Source organism: Artemia sp. Qi Xiang Cuo, chromosome 13 (genome assembly GCF_049724085.1).
Source record: "Artemia sp. Qi Xiang Cuo chromosome 13, ASM4972408v1, whole genome shotgun sequence".
Taxonomy (NCBI): Eukaryota; Metazoa; Arthropoda; class Branchiopoda; order Anostraca; family Artemiidae; genus Artemia; species Artemia sp. Qi Xiang Cuo.
This window is the reverse complement of record NC_142806.1, coordinates 41,870,603-41,890,163: the sequence shown is the minus strand read 5'-3', so window position 1 is coordinate 41,890,163 and position 19,561 is coordinate 41,870,603. Positions and strand designations below refer to the sequence as shown.

Genomic DNA, 19,561 nt, shown 5'->3' with positions numbered 1-19,561 from the left:
ACAAATCCGAGAAATTAAATTTTGAATTAGCCAAAGTTAAGAAATAATAGACCATAATATAAACTCTAGAGGTTTTGTCCTTCATGCTTATAGTGTGGATATTTTAAAGCTGGGATGTCATTTTTTGGGTTTGTCTATAATTTTAATACTTCTCAGACACATTCACTTCGGATTCGTCAACAAAATGGTAATCTACAACTTGTGCTGAATTAAGTGATTTCAAATCATATAGAGCTTCCTAAAGCGCCTCATATTTCAACTCTACAAGAATTGGATATTGTTTTATATTTTCAGTAACGTGAGTTTTCCAAATTTCTACAAATACGTGAAAATACCGTGAGCTGATTTATTTGAACTAGTTTATAGATATATATTGAATAAGATATGAAGCAATAAATTTTCTGGGCTTTAACTTTCAGCTTCATTTTTACGTCTATCAGAAAACTTTTTTTTAAAATAATTGTAAAAATAAACCACATATAGATTCCTGTCCCTTTTGTCAATAAAGCAAAACTAGTGCACAACGGAAGAAGAAATAGGAAGATCCTTTATGGAGTCAAGGTAAAAATAGACATTCAAAATAAAAATCAACTGACATAATTTACTGCTAAGAAAATAAAGTCCATTAATCAATGTGTTATGTCTGTATCACAGATTTTTATCTTTCCCTAATGTCTAAAGCCCTTCGGGGCTATCCCCTTGTAAAGTGGGGTTGGAGTAAACTGGATGCACATTTTCCAACACAGGTTCTGGGGCACCACCAATTATCACAACAGGAATATCGGATTCTAAACGGTAAGGAGGTAGGGTGGTTTCAACGTCCTCTCCATTACCACTCTGTTCTATTTCTACCGGCTCAGGTGTAGCTACTACGTCCTTGGCTAATTCTGTAAATATAGGATATGATGGAGCTGAGCTTAGTGTTGTAGTCCGCTCTATTTCAACTGTGGCCGATGCAGGTTGTATTGTCGGATCATCTGTTAGAGGTTTGGTAACTGTTACTGGAGCTAGAGCTAAGGAATGAAATGTTTTTGGTGAAAATGAAAATGGCTCAAAGGGCATCGGGGAAGGTGGTGGTTTCTGGGTTTGGTACGAGTATATTTTCGTAATTTTTGTTGGTTGTCTAGTTTTATATTGCATAGGTGATTTTGTAGTAACAGATTTTGGAGTTTCAACAACTTTTGGCCTGTTTCTAGGTGAAAGGTTTGGTTTGGGCCCTCCTTGCCCCTTTACTGAAGGAAAAGGTCTAGGTAATATTTTTGAGACGGGTGGGAGGACAACGATTATTTTTGGTTTTTCTTCAATCGGTCGTACAGTTGTTGTCGTAGACGGTGGAAGAACCACAATGACTCTATCCCTAGGTTTACTTTTATACTCTGATAGCCTGGGAAACGGGCGCTGAGGGATCATTGGTCGCTGAGTTGGCCTTTCAAATACGAGCCCAGGTCTATACCCTCTCTTTGGAGGCCAAATGTCACGAACAGGAAAGAGGGGGCTCCAATCTGGTATCCAGCCGACTGAGTGATGCTGGAGGAATTGATCAAAGCATGGAAGTCCCAAACTGCCACTGGGTATACTCAAAACCTGAAAGTACAAAACATTAAAAATTTGTGAAAATTTCCCCTTTTTTGGCGTTCATTTATTCTTAAAAAAATATTAATATTTTGATAATTGCTTCCAAGCTAAATATGGACAAAATAAGGAGAAAAAAAGTGTCACACTTCTTTTATAATAACATCAAGAGCAAATTAAATAGGAAACGAAAAGTTGCACAACAAAGTGATTCTGAACAGCTAAACCAAAAGGTATGGAATAAGCGACAGCAAGAATCATATTAAAAATTACAGACTAAAATGTTGCACCGTGAAATCTGCGGTTAGAAGACAAATCAAAATTACAATGGCAGGAAGGAAAGAGTTATTTTAGTCTCTGTGAAGGAAAAAAACGAAGGAGGGAGGAATACTAAAAAAGAAGCCCTTTGGGTTTCTATGACGTCATACTAAATTAATGTCTGATGCGTTATGTCATGCGAATACAAGATGAGGAATGAATAAAAACAGCTAAAGCAAAAGCCATTGAAAAAAATGTCTGAGGTAATGACGAACAAAAATGAAGCACAACGAGTATCACATTGAGTTGCACACGAAAATGTTGCACACCGTACACTACGCTAGTGTTAAGAATAAACAAGAAGGAGAAATTGAATTGACGCCAGAATGTTTTAATTGAATTGAATTTACTGATTTGCTATCTTATTTCTTAAAACTAAAGGATATAACGATAATTATGCTAATGGTTAATTTAGATATTTCAGAGGGTATATGCAATGGAACATGCCTGGTTGTTACTAAACTATATAACAGCGTAATCAAAACAAAAATAATTACCAAGGAAGAGCTGAAAACGATTTTTTTTTTTTGGTATCTATGACATCATGCAAAATTACATAGATGACGAATGAATCCGAACAGCTAAAGCAAAAAGTACAGAGTAAATGTTATGATGAGCGAAAATGAAGGAAAATGATTTCTGTGGTTTAAAGATATGCGAGAACTTATGTATAAATCGGAAAAAAAACTAATAAGACCATTCAGTCATATTTATCTTTCAAATATTAGTTTATGTCACATTTAAAATCATGAATGCGTGCTTTACTCAACAGTGTCGTGTTGTTCCCATTAAAGCCGCTGTTTTGTATTGGACTAGCTATTGAAAAATATGAACGAAAGAATATTGAGAATTCCACATATACTCTTTAATATAATTTGGTCGATAGTAGCTATTTCTTTAGTAACTTGGGCTATACGTCCACTATTGCATTCACAAAAAGTGGGTGTATCAGATATCATTCTGAAAACAAAAATTAGCTACGGAATTAAAGAATATGAAACTGAATACGTGAATTTGACCGAACCAGATATAGATCCCAAAATATATAACAGTTTAGTAAGAAATAGTTTGCGCTACCAAAATGTCAGCGATCCCTATGGTTTTGATTTTGGCAGAATTGAATCAGTTCCTTTAAAAAGAAAAGATGTGAATTGCATCTTTGGTACTGGATCTGTGACTGTCAACATAAACCATACATATAAACTCCAACTGAATAGGAATAAGCGACTCTTTGAAGATAAATTTCGGTCGACACTGCTTTACTCCGAAGCCAATTTAGACACAAAGCATGAGAAGGAAATACGATATGAGTCAGATTATCTAGAAAATTTTTATGAAGGATTTGTCATGGATGAGCAAAAGCCGAATTGGGTTAATCTCTATGTTAGTAAAGACTGCGATATTATGGGGTCAATCCACCTAAAAGAAGAAGAATTTCACATTACTCCGTCATATTATTACAGTCGTGTTTACAGAAATGACACCTCTGATGACCTTGCAATTACTAAGTCAACTACCCTACACATTAGCCCGTCCAACCTTATTGATAATTATTTTGGCAGGGATGTAGATGCCACTGGTGATGCTGAAAGCAGACAAAGGCTTGATAAGGAAACCTCAGGGAAATTCAATTCTAACGAGACAATTTGCAAAATCCAAGTAAAGCTCCATCACTCAATGCTTTATGGCCCTTTAGGATCTAGGGGAGATCCTATTTTCCACGCCTTTCGCTATGCAGCTTTGCTCGTTGCTGATGCAAGTAAAATAATCCAAGCGTCTGATGCTCATAAAAGCAATAAATTGGCCAGAAACATTACACTATCCATAAATAGAATGTACGTATCTCTCAATCCAAGTAACACAAATATTAACTCAAAGTACTATATTCGTTCTAAAAAAGTGAATCCTATTCGAATGGGCAACAAAAATCGTTTCCCTTACAAGAATGTTGAGCTGGAATTAGTAGACGAGAACCTTACTGAGGAAACTGAATATGAAATAACCATAAAAGAATACTTGGAAAACTTCAACAAAAACGTTGAAGATCCAGAAGGCAAACTGGACAGATATTTTAGAAATTATGTTGTGACAGATCCAGAGCCAACCATACGTAGACTAATATCGCGCACAAGGGAAAATCTGCCTCACCCTCTCGATCGAGAAAAATTTTCAGTTGATGGAGAGTCTCCTATCTACATGAGGCACTGCTTAAGTATAGTCCTTACTGGTGACAACTTCCTTCATAGCACAAGTGATCAACAAACAATAGCATATAATACTCATTCAACTCTGTGCAATGAGATGCAGAATATAATTGTTGCTAAGATATCCACTACGAAAATTCCTCCCCCTGAGCCTGTTGTTTATCCTATGCTAGCAATGGGAAGATTAGAAAGATACGACATTACGTATAGACTGTTGGCTAATAGGATTGCTTCGGTTCTGGGAGCTGGTGAAAACAGATTATGTTTTACAGATTAATCGTGGTTTCAGCGGTAGCTGCAACCATGTAAAGGACAGACCTCGACCCATAATTACCCAAAATTGATGATTTAGAAAACAAATTGGATCGAAATAAAAAGTACACCATTGGAATCGTCCTGACCGAAAACAAAATATGTGGAACTTATAGTCCCCTGGCTTCAACAACAAGGAAAATCACTTTCTTTGCATGGTAAGTAATGACGGAAACCACACTGCCTTTTATTTTTTATTTTTTTTATTTTTGCATGGGTAGCACCGATGTGTTCACTTTTTCTGTTCTTTTTCCTCCGCTGCTAGCAGGACACTGGAACATCACAGAGAGCTGTTTAAGCGCTCATTTTAAAGAAATTGGTTTATCTAGCACCATTTGTAATTAGCAAAATACAATACTTAAAAGAAATCAATTTTTGACCATAAAACTGCATCTTCGAATACAACATGATAAATGACATCATAATTGTATGTTACAACCATGATGACGTTAAAGTAAAATACTTCAAAGGGTGGCATTGGTAACGATGACAAGGTAGATCGTTCTTTACTAAACCCTAAAAAGTATTTCTCAATTATTAATCTAAGGGTGACAATTTTTACTTTAAAAAGTAACAATTAAGGACAATAGTGGATTCACTGCTCTGCATCTAGGATTCTGTCACAGACAGGTTAATCAAGACTTTTTGTAACAGCAAAGATCACAATCACTTTTATCATTCGTTTTATTTTAGTGATCTTCGACTGTGAAACATTTTTACAGTTTTCTTTAGTATTTCTTTGAGGAAACTAGTCATTTTATATCCAAAACGTTCGTCTCTACAATTAGTTTACTTGTCACTGTCTCGGAAATATCCTCATTTATTGGAATTATTTTGTTCTTGTATGGTTTACAAAAGGCATATCTTAACCAGAAAAAAACAAGATCTTATGCGGAATCCGCTTCTAGGAGCAAATGGTCTATATGCTGTCAGATTGGCCGCAAACCACCTATAGATACAACTAAAATACTCACTGCTAATTTTTACCTCAATCAACTGAGATCTGAGGGATGTGCATGACAAAAATATAGCCCTCACAGAGGTCAAATCGAAGCACCACCTGTAGAAAACTTAACTGTTTGAATTAGATTGGCTGAATTAGATTAGATTGGCCCGTCTATTAATTAAGCTGATAAGCCCCGGTCCGCCCTGAAAGAGATCAGATCAGGTCAAGATTCTAGAAAGCTATATTTACGAGCCTACTCTTACTTCTCACTAAGTTTGACTGGGATTTGACTCTCCCTTCTGGTACTTGTGTTGATGCTGATAATTTAAAAATTATCTTCCTCCTTCCCTGTAGTGTTCAAATTGTCACCCACTTACGCACTCCAAAAGACATAACTTGGAGATTAGCTGCTGCCTCTGACTCAGTTCAGTTGAGGTTCAATTATCTTTTGTAGTAGATACCCTAATTTAGTTTTCTGATTCCTCTCTCAGTACTTGTATGATATGCCCCCGACCACTCAAGTTGTTCATTCATTGATACATTATAGAACCGGTTTTTTCGTTAGTTTCTTTCAGCTTAGCGTGAGACAAGACAAAAAGAAGTGAAAGAATAGATGGCACAAATATAATTTGGGCTATATATTTGCACATTAGGGGGGGGGGTAGAGTATTTGGACAGTGTGAAGTTGAGAAACAATTCTTACTACATAATATGGAGAATAATTGTACCTAACACATTAGGCACGCAGAACCGCAATACTTTACCCTACCCCCCCCCTAATGTGTAAATATACAGCCCAAATTTGTTTCTAAATCATTATACTTTAATCATACTTAGGCATATTTCATTAGGATTGAGTGTCCGAGGAATATATTAGAAGAATATTAATACTACTACTACTACTACTACTACTATTAATAACTCACTGCAGCACCAAACCGCCTGAGGTCAACACAGCTACGCACACTCCTCCTCCATCCCAATCTATTCAAAACCTCCCTCTCTACACCCTACAAGGAAGTTCCCATTTCCCTTAAATATGTCTTTACTATGTCATGCCACCCCAATCGCGGATAGCCTGCTTTCAGGTCAACCCTAGACGGTTCGCCGAAAAGGACAATCTTCGGTAATCTGTTATACTTCACTTGTAGGACATGCCCTAGTCATCGCAACCTTTCTCTCATTATAGCCCTAAAAAGCAGGATTGAACCACACTTTCCGTACCGCCTTCTATTTGAAATACGGTCATTCAGCCGGGTACCCAGAACAATCCACAGGCAATTTTGAAAACATCTAGGAGTTTATCATACAAGTACCCATCTCCCCACTATGACTTATGATTCCTGGATCCCTGCAGGACCAAAGAAGAACAATAGAGCCCACTAATCCTAATGGTAGGAATTTTTGGGCCCTTCCTGTTTCCTTTACCAGAAAGGCCAGGTCAGTCTAGAGTCTAGAGCATTTAAAAGGCGTACGGTAACTAAGAAACAAACGACGCAACCAGGAGTGAATCTCCAGCATTTTTATTGGAGGGGCGAGAAGGGTCCATATCTGGATAGTCAAAGGCCATGGGATGTATAATATTTTTTTCTCCACACTATTGGGGGGGCAACTGCTCCCCCCCCTTGCCACCCCCAAACGACGCCCCTGGACGCAACTAAGACACTTTGATTTACTTATTACCAAGTTTAGGCGAGACCTGACAATCCTTTGAATACGAATTTCGATGAAAATATTCAAGACCCTCCTCCCATAGATATAGGACTAGATATCGATCAGATATCGATCTTCAAAATGCAAAGCGCTCTTACTTTTACTTCTTTCTAAGTTTGGGTGACATTTGACAGTCTATTGTGTTATATTTCCTAATAAGTAGGAGTAACAAGCTCCCCTTTTTTGTCGTTCACAAAGACTGGACCAGATTGTGATCCCCAAAAGACACAACTAGGACACAATATTTTACTTCCCACCAATATTTTACTTCCCACCAAGTTATTCCTTATAATAGCTGACAACAAAAATTTAATAAATCTCACACTCAGAGGTTAGATTGTGTATGGACTTCCCACTTTGGGATTTCTAGATTGAATTTTAACGAATTTCTTCTAAAATCTAGAAGAGATATTGTTTTTTTATCTTTTCAGGCATTGTTTTAATTCTAGTTTATACTATCTATTAGACTAGAAACAAACAATTGGTTTGTTCTAGAAAATTACCAGAAATTTACTCGCTTCAGAAGAAATCTGTTTCAGGAAACTCGATACCGGAATAATGTTTCGGATTTCTCTCTTTTCTCGCCACCAAGCCCACCGACCACGAAAAACAAAAAATCTAGGAAAACAGTAATGTTGCTCCACAACGCAAATGTGCCAACCTCAGATTCATGGAGTACGTATTTTCATGTCGGCACATGTCCGCCCAATTCATAAAGCTTGATCGAGTCACAGGATATGTTCCTTGTATTGAACTGGTTTTTCTACCTTTCTTAATAATTCTAATTCCTGTTTCTAATATATAATTTATTTTTGGTATGTTTTCACATTGAGCATACAATTCAGGAATCAACTAGTCTTAATGATTGTAAAAAAAAAGTTTGAAGGAGCTAGGCTAGGAAGGATACTTTGTCGTATTTTAACTTCATCATCCCTGCGTTTGCTATATGACTTTATATACAACTTTAAAATTAACTGGTTGATTGCACTGATTCTGCTAAAATGTTGTGGCCAGGTTTCTAGTAACAAAGTGCTGCACCGCACTACATTGGGGAATGTCGGTGAAGCAGCTATTTCAAACGGGAAGAGATTCAATTGTTTGGTACTTTTCTAGGTATTTAGAGAAGGAAAAAACTAAATCAGCTGCACAAGTAACCAAAACTGTTCCTTATACATCATCCACTGGCCATCAGTCTAAAAGACAGGAGTCACAAAAGCATCAAAATCGAAACCAGGTACACCTCTCCCCCCTCTCTCTTTGCTAATATAATTTTAGCCGGTTCATGTAAATTAGGATTTGATTATATTTTTGAACGTGATTGTGCTTCAAGCAAGTTTCAACAATAAAATAGTCTTGGTAGTAGCGTTAAAGAAAATTGCAAGCTTTTCAAGCATGGAAATTGCAAATTTGGCCGAATTTGTTCTTATAGTCATACAACTATTGCTTCTGACCTCGAGAAACGAAATCACTGCACCAACCCCAACCTTGCAAAAACGGACATTTCCTCAAACGCTTATAAACAATTCTTAAGCGGTAATTGTAGAGCTAGCCATTGCAATTTGTTGCATTTATTTACATTCTACCTATCAGGTCAGTGTAATAAGCGCGAGTGCAATTTTAATCATGCTGATTTTTGTACCGTTGTTTGCAGTGGTTGTTATTTTGGGTGCACTAACGCACATATTAAGGTTCCCCCTTCTTTTTATCTACCACCAGGAAGAAAATTACACAAATTTGTAAAAGAGATAAATTGTAAGAATAACTCCTCCCTCTTTACCCGCCCTTTTTTAGTGCACCGAACCCATGCAAAAATCTCCCCCTGAAGTTCTTCAAACACAGTCCTTACTGCAAATTGTGTCCTTTTCAGACTAAAACAAATAAAAGAATTATTACCATTGGCTTTAAATTATAGTAAATTCTCTTTAGTTTCTTTGGTCCAGAATAATTATTGTTTAAGACGTTCAGCCAAGTTACCTTGCCCTAGAATCCGAAATGAAAGATCCAGATTTTCTCCTAAAAATTCAATAATAAAGTTCTGGAATATTTATGAAGGTAATATAGATTCACGTTTTTCTATTCCAGTTTCTAAAGCTAAATTCAAACTATATCTAATAAGTAATTATAGATAACTATTCATTTATTTGAAGTCATGTTGGCCGGTGCAATTGTTGATAAATATTTAATTATGTGGTAATTTATTGATTTGGGGTGTGGGCTGTTGGTTCACTGTGGTGTCTCATTTTCTTCCCAGTTTATCTAGTGTATTATCATTTCTTTTCATCATTTGTTATTATTATTATTATTTCTTTTTTTTTTTTTTTAGGGTGCCTGTTTTCGAGTATAACTCACTGTGTAGGCACCCTCTGTAAATATTTTGTTTTCCATTGATTCATATTGTAAAAGTGTTATTTTGTCTTGTAGTGATTTAATGAGAAATTAAATAAACTTGAACTTGAATTTGAACAGCTCAAAAACTAACGCACCCTTCTCAATCATCAATTCCCCCTCCTTTTCTAAACAGCTCCCCCCCCCCCATGCTTGAAGAAGAACTATCCTCCTCATCTTGTTATTATACCCAGCCTCTTCGAAACATCATTACCCATCCCTCCTTCTCTAACTTTGGTGAACAACATTCCTTCGTTCCACTTATACCCCCCCCCCCATACGGAAGTTTTGTTACCTCCCAATTCTCCCAGAAACCAACAAATTGTTAATAAAACATTTCCAAAATGGCACAAGCACGGATGCAGAGCCTTAATTTTTTTTTGGGGGGGGGGCTGCAGTGTCAAAAGGAGAAAGTGTAACATCCCCACCCCCCTACAATTTCGTTTAAAATAATTGAATTAAGGCCGGATTTGCTATCGACGTAACGTAACGCAACGAGAGATCAACTGGCTATCTTTCCCGCTTGCGCAAGGCATTGAGAAACTTTGTCGAGGACGTGATTGCCACTAAACATCAATATCCGTCGGCCAATCACAGGCGACACCAGTCAAAGGAAAAGTTGCGCACTCGTTACCTGTTGCATTTGGTGAGTTGTAATATTTTCGATTGCTCTTTGATACCATCACGTTCTTGTTAGCTTGTAATATAAGATGAATGGACAATCTAAGCGTCTGGACACAAAACGCGAATGTCTCCAATAGAAATAGGGCTAAAAAAACATAGAAAGATCCTCTCTCAAAACACAATGTTCTAGAACGCATCTATTGTTTAAATGACAATGTTTGCGGATGAGGAGGTTATTTCTAATGATGCTACCAGGACTTTTGGCAAAGGTACTCTAAAGCAAAGAAAAAGAGCAAAGAGTAAGAAAAGGCCTAGTCAGTTGGCTGGGGAAAAAGACAAGCTTTTCTGATGCTGCAAAACTTATCCAAGGTGAAAAGCAGACACGGCAAAAGATTGGTAGAAGATAAAAATAGTGGGGGCTTACTGCTTTCAAGCAGGCCCATAGCAGATTAACATGGGAATACAAGCAGGCCCAACAGGCGTGGAGCTCTTAACCCCTCGCACCTGTTTCTAGTGGTCAGCTGGCAAGATTCCCATCCTTGGCAAGAGTCCCGCCCTGGCAAGATCCCTACGGGAGCCCTGTTTCTAGCTGGCGAGATTCCCACACCTGGCAAGATTCCCGTGACAGCCCCTGGCAAGATTCCTGTGAGAGCCCTGTTTCTAGGCAAGATTTCTAGGAGATGCCTTCTGACGTCTTAACATGCCCTGTTTCTGCTCTAATAAAACCTTTTTCTCTCTTTGCAACGTAAATAGGAAATTAACACAGGGAAATTGACATTGGTTTTGTTTGTTGCTTGTTGATTATGTTGGATAATGGTTATGTTTATGACTGATGGTTATGTGGTTTGATGTTTATGACTGCTGGATGTTGTTTGTTGGTTATGTTGGTTATGAATGCTGGATGTTGTTTGTTGGATGATGTTTGTTGGTTATGTGGTTTGTTGGTTATATTTTCTTGGATGAGTACTATCATCTCTTGAAATGATACTCTCATGTGTCCACCATCAACAATGTTGAATGGTTTCGGTAGTCGAAAGAAATATAAACTCTCACTGTTATGACAACGCACACATACATTTCTAATAAGAACTGCACAATTACTTGTCTCATAGTTCAAATATTTGTCTTTGTCAACATTCAACGCAACGATGACTTTATCATAAGCACATACTTACTTCGAATAATTCATTTTCACTTTTTTTAAAGTAAATGATGCAAGTGTTTATCCTTCCAATGTACAAATAATACTGATTTAAAATATAAAATAAACTAGGAAGTGTCGATAATCAGCCTCAGAGTACCACTGGTACAGCCACGTAGTGTCTATGAGTGGTCATAGAGTTTCGGTGGTCCAGCCGCATAAAGAAAAAAAAAATAAAAACAAGTGGAAAAATTATCCTTCCAAAAAAAAATCTAAGTAAAAGTAAAGAAAAGAAGTGTTACCGCAAAAATTATTTTTCTAACGGTAAAAATCCCGACTAACATATCTATATCATCATGGTTTTGGATTACGAAGATAGTACATGTGAATTTTATTTGTTTCATGATTTTATTATATCAATATCAGCCATTCAAAAAAAGCTGAAAAAATTTCTATGCTAAAGAAATATAAAAAAATTAAAGTTTAAAAGTATTAAACTTAAAAAAAGTACAAAAATGGGGGGGGGGGGCAAAACGTTTGGGGGGGGGGGGTACTGCGGCTCTTGGAGGTTGGGGTATGGATGACTAATTGCTGCTGTATCATTTCCTAGAATGTATACAAATTTTTGTAAGAAGAATTTGTGGTAGCTCCAAAAGTATACCCACTATGAGCGTCGTCAAATCCATAACCACCTCACTAATTGATATCTAAAGATTGTCCCCGATTTCTAAGGATTATTTTGGATTTCTATATTAAATTCTATTCTCGGAGCCTACGACTTTATTAGTTTCAACTTTATCCATACTCCAATACTAAACAATGTTTTACATAAGCTGCACTCCTCACATGGTACTTGTGTATTATAGCGACCATACTTATACATTTAATATTCCCACGTTAAATTCACTTAATGTAAATTTCATATAAAAATGTAAAATCGATTTCATCTAACCCGAATGAAAATTTATTCATTTAACTTTTAATGGATTCACCTTGTTAATCATACTCATACAGATATTTGAAAATTATAACAATTAAAAATTCATAGATGAAAGGGTTAAGAAACCATGACACTGACTCAATCTGTCAATAATCTGTAATCTGTCAATAATTTATATCGATGGCTAATCATTCTGACAGAATTCTAACCCCTCTCTGTAAAGTAGGTCAAATTCCTCTTCTTGTAAAGATATTCATGGTTGTAATATATGGTGATATGGTCAGAATATATGGTATACGTGTCGCAAGTAAATACAGCACACTACTAGCAACAATACTCAATATCTGCAGGATCAAGAGTTTTCTATAAGAGTTTTTAATGTCTTTCTATTCAATAAACGGTAGCGTTAGCTTACTTCTGTGTCTGTGTTTTCATTATATCTGTCGTAGTCAAACATTTTGTGGTAACGAACAGTAAGTAAGGAACAATGCGGCTCAATAGTAACCAAAACTCTGTGAAACAGAGTCTTTATAACAGTAGGTACTTCAAAAGAATCAAATTTAAATTCTTATTTAAAATATGTAAAATACACAAACTTAACGGTACCCATCAAAAAATTTGCCCAATTTTTGAAAAAGGGGGAAACACCCCCCAAACATCAAGTAATCTTACTGAAAATCACTCCATTGATTTTGAGATAGCTATTTTGTTCAGCATTGGCAAAAAAACTAATAACTATGTATTTGAGGATGACTTAACCCCCCGCAGTCCCCGGGGGAAGGGCTGCAAGTTATGAACTTTGCCCATTGTTTAAATATAGTATTGGTTATTGGGAAGTACACAGACGATATCAGGTGTGATTTTATAGTGGGGGGGGTCAGAGGGCACGCGGAATGAGCTTTCCGTAGAGGAAGGGAATTTATATTCCCTTCGGAATATAAAAGAGGAAGGGAATAATACGTATATGAGGGGGGGGGTCACCCCCTCGTCAGTACTTTGCTCTTTACGCTAAAGTTTTTTTTTAGTACTTTTAAAATAGCTATTTATTAGAGGCAACGCTGTAGCGTTGCCTATATTAAAGGCCATACGGCTCCAATGTTTTATTAAATTTTTTTTTCCTAGAGGCACTTCATATGGAAGGGATCGTAGCATAAACTTCAAAGGGGGCTCATTCGATTGGAATTTGAGAGTGCTAGCGCCTTTTTAAAGATTCGAAAGTGATCAGAGGGCAACTATCCCCCCCCCCCTCACGACCCTTTTAACCAAATACATCCGATAAAAATTTTGAGGTAGCTATTTTGTTAAAAATAGTTCAAAAATTATATTACAAAAACTCCGGGGTCGACACGAGTCCCCAGGACTCAGGGACAGGCGCTTTAGGTTATGCCCTGGGGGCAAATATGGTTCTTATTGAAGGGATGCTCGTAATAACTTCAGAGAGGGCTAATTTGATTGGAAATTGAAAGTTGTAGTTCACTTTTTTAGAGTAAAAAGAGATCGGAGGACAATTAGCCCCTCCCCTCACGCCCTTTTTCGCCAATTTCATCAGATAAAATTTTAAGATGGCCATTTAAAAAAAAAAAAATTTAAAGGTCAGATAAAAAAAAAACTCAGATGTCGACACAACACCCCAGGGCCTGGGGACAGGCGCTGTAAGTTATGCCCTGGGGGGAAATAAGGTTCTTATGGAAGGGGTGCTCGTATAACCTTCAAAGAGGGCTCATTTGATTGGAAATTGAAATTTTTAGTTTACTTTTTATAAGTCAAAAGGGATCGGAGGGGAGCTAGTCCCCCCGCCCTTTTCTCCAAATGCATCAGATAAACATTTTGAGATAGAGATTTTGTTAAAAATAGTTCGAAGTTCAGATAATAAAAAATTCGGTGGCGACAGAGCCCCACGGGGCCTGGGGGCAGGTGCTGTAAGTTATGCCGTGGAGGCATATAAGGTTCTTATAGAAGGGATGCTCGTATAAACTTCAAAGAGGGTTCATTTGATTGGAGATTGAAATTTCTAGTTCTCTCTTTACATGTCAAAGGTGATCGGAGGGGAGCTAGCCCCCTCTTTTTCCCCCCAAATGTGTCAGATACAAATTTTGAGATATACATTTTGTTAAAAAGTAGTTCAAAGTTTACATACACCCAGTGTCAACACAGCACCATAGGCCCCGGGGCAGGCGTTATAGTTTATGCCCTGCGGGCATATATGGTTGTTATGGAAGGGATGCTCCTAGAAACTTCATACAGGGCTCATTTGATTAGAAATTGAAAGTTTTAGTTCACTTTTTAAAAAGTCAAAACTGATCGGATTGTATCCAGCCCCCCCCCCCCAACGCCCTTTTCCCTCAAAATGTATCAGATAAAATTTTGAGATATCCATTTTTAATAATAGTTCATTAAAAAAAAGGGACAGATAACAAAATTTCCTGTATCGACACAACACTCCAGGACCTGGGGACAGGCGTTTTAAGTTATGCCCTTGGGGTATATATGATTCTTATGGAAGGGATTCTCGTATAAACTTCAGAAAGGGCTCCTTTTTTGGAAAGGGAAAGTTCTAGTTCACTTTTTAAGAGTCAAAAGAGATCGGAGGACAAGTAGCCCCCCCCTCCACGCTCTGTTTTCCCCAAGTTTATCAAATAGAAAATTTTAGATAGCCATTTTGTTAAAAAAAATTAAAAAGTTAGATAACCAAAACTTTGGTGTCGACAAAACCCCCTAGGGCCCGGGGAAAGGCGTTGTCAGTTATGCCCTGGGGGCATATATGATGCTTACGGAAGGGGTGATCGTATATACTTCAGAGACGGCTAATTTGTTTGGAAAGTGATAGTTCTTGTTTACTTTTTAGAGTCAAAAGAGATTGGAGGGCAACTAGCCCCTCCCCCCACGCCGTTTTTTCCCAAATGCATCGGGTAAAAATTTTTAGATAGCTATTTTGTTCAAAATGGTTAAAAGGCTAGATTAAAAAAAACTGGTTTCAACAACCCCCCAGGGCCCGGGGGTAGGCGTTGTAAGTTATGCTCTGGTGGCATATATGGCTCCTACGGAAGGGATGCTCGTATAAATTTCAGAAAGTGCTTATTTGCTTGGAAATTGGATTTTCTAGTTCATGTTTTAAGAATTAAAGAGATCCAAGGCCAACTAGCCCGCCCCTCCCCCAACGTCCTTTTCTCCCAAACACATCCGATAAAAATTTTTAGACAGCCATTTTTTTAAAATAGTTCTGATATGAGATAACAAAAACTACGGTGTCGACACACATCCCCAGGGCCCGGGGACAGGCGTTGTAAATTATGCCCTGGGGGCATATTTGGTTCTTATGGAAGGGATGCTCGTATAAACTTCAGAGAGGGCTCATTTCATTGGAAATTGAAAGTTGTAGTTCCCTTTTCAATTCAAAAGTGATCGGAGGACAGCCAGCCCCCCCCCACGCTTTTTTCTCCAAAAATGCATCAGATAAGAAATTTGAGACAACCATTTTGTTAAAAATAGTTTAAGAATAAGATAACAAAATTTTCTGTGTCGACACAACCCTCCAGGGCCTAGGGGCAGGCATTGTAAGTTTTCCACGGGGGTTGTATATGGTTCTTATGGAGGGGATGCTTGTATAAACTTCAGAGAGGGTTCATTTGATTGAAATGTGAAAGTTCTAGCTCACTTTTTAATAGTCAAAAGATATCGGACGGCAACTAGCCCCCCCCTCCACGCCCTTGCGGAACTTGCTTATTGTTAATTTAACACTTTGTTTACTTCAATACTTGGATTTAGTGATTTACGTGGCAACTTGGATTTAGTGATTTACGTGGCAACTTTGATTTACGGTGTAAGGGCTGTAAATTATGCAAGTGGCTTATTGTTAATTGGATACCTTGTTTACTTTAATTCTGTCTTTACTTTGTTATTTTTCATAACCAAGGCCAGAACATAATTTGCACTTTACTGAAAAAAATACAAATGAATGGGCATTGTCAGTTTAATATACATATACTGATATTTAGTAATCAAAATGTTAATATTATTTGATTTATTAAAGTTATAAAAGTAAAAACATTTATATTTTTTTTCAGTAAAGTGCAAATTATGTTCTGGCCTTGGGAAGGCATAGGGGTTTTTAGCCCTACTAATTTTGATATGTGTTCGTTTTGAGTTTCACTTGATTATTTATTGTAATTTCTGTTCGTTTTGGCTTTCATTTATTTATCGATGATGCTTTGTGGTAGTTTTACGTTTGGTGGATTATTTTATTTAATTTTTGCTCATTTTCTTTTAATGGAGTTCTTTACTTTTCTTTGAAAAGCTTATGTTGTGGTAAAAGTTTTTTTAATTAATATCTATTCGTTTTATATTGACACAGTCTTTTCAGGGAAAAAGAAAATAATACTTTATATCTTTTCGTTTTTTAAGACTTTATAGTTTGGCCTGCTATTTGTATGCTGGAAAAAACTTGTCAGCAATTTTTAACAACACACACACCTTTTTAAAAATCTGGACACAAATAGTAGTGTTTAATTTAGTTTCATACCTCCTCTAATTGACCTGAAATGGAAAACTTGACACCATTCGCAAAAAAATTCTGTTTACTTTCTTTGATAGCTTGGATATGCTTACGCTATTTTGATTTGGTTAAATTTTAAGAGCAGAAGTAGTCCCGAAAGTTTGAGCATAATACCCTCAGTCGTTCTTGGGATACTGCTGAGATGCCTTATTGAGAATTGGCATTAACACAGTGCATTTTGACTTAATCTTCAGACAATATTTAGCTCTTAAACATAATGGGCAAATGGGAGGGGGATTAGTTGCCCTCCAATCGCTTTCGACTATTATAAGGGCATCAGCCCTTTCTATTTTCAATTGAATGAGCCCTTTTAGAAGTTCCTTCGACAACTCCTTCGATACAAAGTGCTCTGGTCTAAACAACAGCAACAACAAAAAATAATACATTATACCCACATCGATCTTTACTATAAAAATGTCAAGCCTTCCAATCACATTCAATCATTAAAAAGGGCACTAGAGTAGCCATTTTGTTCAATGTAGTAGAAAGTTTTAGAAATTAGATCTTTGAGAATGACCTTCCCCCCAAGCCCTCAGGGCAAGGGTTTTAAGTTTTGCCCTGGGGGTATATAAGGTTTTTATTGAAAGGTTTGTTGTAGAAACTTCAAAAGGGCTCATTTGCTTAGAAATTGAAAAGGCTAGTTCCATTTTTAATAGTTGAAAGTGATTGGAGAGCAACTAACACCCCTCTCACGCCCACAATTTCCCCAAACACTTCCAAGCAAAATTTTGAGATAGCCATTTTGTTTAACATAGTTGAAAGTTCTGGAAATTAGGTTTTAGAGTATGACACCCACCAGAAGAGCCCTTAAGGGAAAGGTTGTAATATATGCCGTGGGGACATATATGGTGTTTACAGACAGCGTTGTTGTATCAAAAAGGGCTTATTTGATTGGAAATCAAAAGGCCTAGTGCCCTTTTTAATAGTCAAAAGTGATTGGAAGGCTTGACATTTTTATAGTAAAGATTGATGTGGGTATAATGAATTATTTTTTGTTGTTGTTGTTGTTGTTGATTAGACCAGGGCACTTAGTATCAAATAAGTTTTTGTGGGAACTTTGAAAAGGGCTCATTTGATTGAAAATAGAAAGGGCTGATGCCCTCTTTAATAGTCTAAAGTTATTGGAGGGCAACTTTATCCCCCTCCCCAGCCCACCCTCCCATTTGCCCAAAATTTTTAAAAACAAAATGTTGCCTTAAGATTAAATCAAAATCCACTGTGTTAATGCAAATTCCCAATAAGGCATCTCAGCAGTATCCCAAGAATGACTGAGAGTATTATGTTCAAACTTTCAGGGCTACTTCTGCTCTTAAAATTTAACCAAATAGAAATAGCATAAGTGTATCCAAGCTATCAAAGAAAGTAAACAGATTTTTTTGCAAATAGTATCAATTTTTCAGATCAACTAGAGGAGGTATTAAACTAAATTAAACACTACTATTTGTGTCCAGATTTTTAAAAGGGTGTATTTTGGTAAAAATTGCTGAAAATTCTCCTCCAGCATACAAATAGCAGGCCAAACTATATAGTCTTAAAAAAACGAAAAAATTTAAAGTATTATTTTCTTTTTCCTGAAAAGACTATGTCAATATAAAACAAATAGAAATTAATCAAAAAAATTTTTCCACAAAATAAGTTTTTCAAAGAAAAGTAAAGAACTCCATTAAACAAAAAATGAGCAAAAATAAAATCAAATAATCTACCAAGCATGAAACTACCACAAATCAGCATCAATAAATAAATGAAACCCAAAACGAACAGAAATTACAATAAATAACCGAGTCAAACTCAAAACGAGGAGAAATTACCATAAGTTGTGCTTAAAACCCCTATGCCTTCCCAAGGCCTGAACAAAATTTGAGCTTTACTGAAAAAAATACTATTGAATGTGCATTGTCAGTTTAACATAAAAATAATAATATTTATTTATAAAAATTTTTATTTTATTTTATTTATTAAATTTATAAAGTAAAAACATTTATATTTTTTCAGTAAAGTGCAAATTTTGTTCTGGCCTTGGGAAGGCATGGGAGTTTTGAGCCCAACTTATGTTAATTTCTGCTCATTTTGAGTTTGACTTGGTTATTTATTGTAATTTCTGTTTGTTTTTGGTTTCATTTATTCATCAATGCTGATTTGATGTAGTTTCATGCTTGGTAGATTATTTGATTTTATTTTTGATAATTTTTTGTTTACTGGAGTTCTTTACTTTTCTTTGAAAAAATTATTTTGTTTAAAAAGTTTTTTTTAATACATTTTTTAAAAAAGCCATGCTTTTGATAAGTTTTTTGTCTGTTTTAAAATTTTTGCCGAAAGATATACCATCCAACAAATTTTTATTATATATAGCAGGATCCTTGCTATATGTAATAAATACAAAGTATCTGGAAGTTTTTTTTTAAGAGATTGTCCATTGTTTTGTATTTCCACTACTGAGGTTTCAATAGCAACACATAAATTAATTTTGAAGATGGCACAGCATTTAGTGCATATAACCAATTTGTCAAAGTTGAAGAAATGTTATTTGTAAAAATTATGAAGTTCTTAGAAAAACCAGAAAAATAGGAAAGAAGTGAAGATAGAGGTTCTCCCACTGTAAAATATGTTAACTAGGATTATTTTGCATATTATGTAGTAAGAATTGTTTTTTTAACATGTCTCCTAACACCCGCTGTCCTGCGGACTGTGGGGGTGGGGGGATCATCCTCAAAGATCTAATTTCCCAAATTTCCAACTATGTTGAACAAAATGGCTCTGTCAGAATTTATAATGGATGTGTTTAGTGAAACGGTGGGTTTGTTAGTTGCCCTCCAATCACATTCGACTATTAAAAAGGGTACTAGCCTCTTCAGTC

General features: G+C 36.3%; 1 protein-coding gene across 1 annotated transcript in view; it reads right to left on the bottom strand.

Annotated features, from left to right (window-relative positions):
• Positions 1–530: 530 nt before the first annotated feature.
• Positions 531–19,561, bottom strand: part of LOC148945299 (uncharacterized) — a 57,148-nt gene continuing 38,117 nt past the window's right edge. The window contains exon 2 of the mRNA XM_089098865.1: positions 531–1,584. Coding sequence (XP_088954991.1) covers positions 676–1,584 — 909 coding nt within the window. The 3' untranslated portion in view covers positions 531–675. The remainder of the gene's footprint in view (positions 1,585–19,561) is intronic.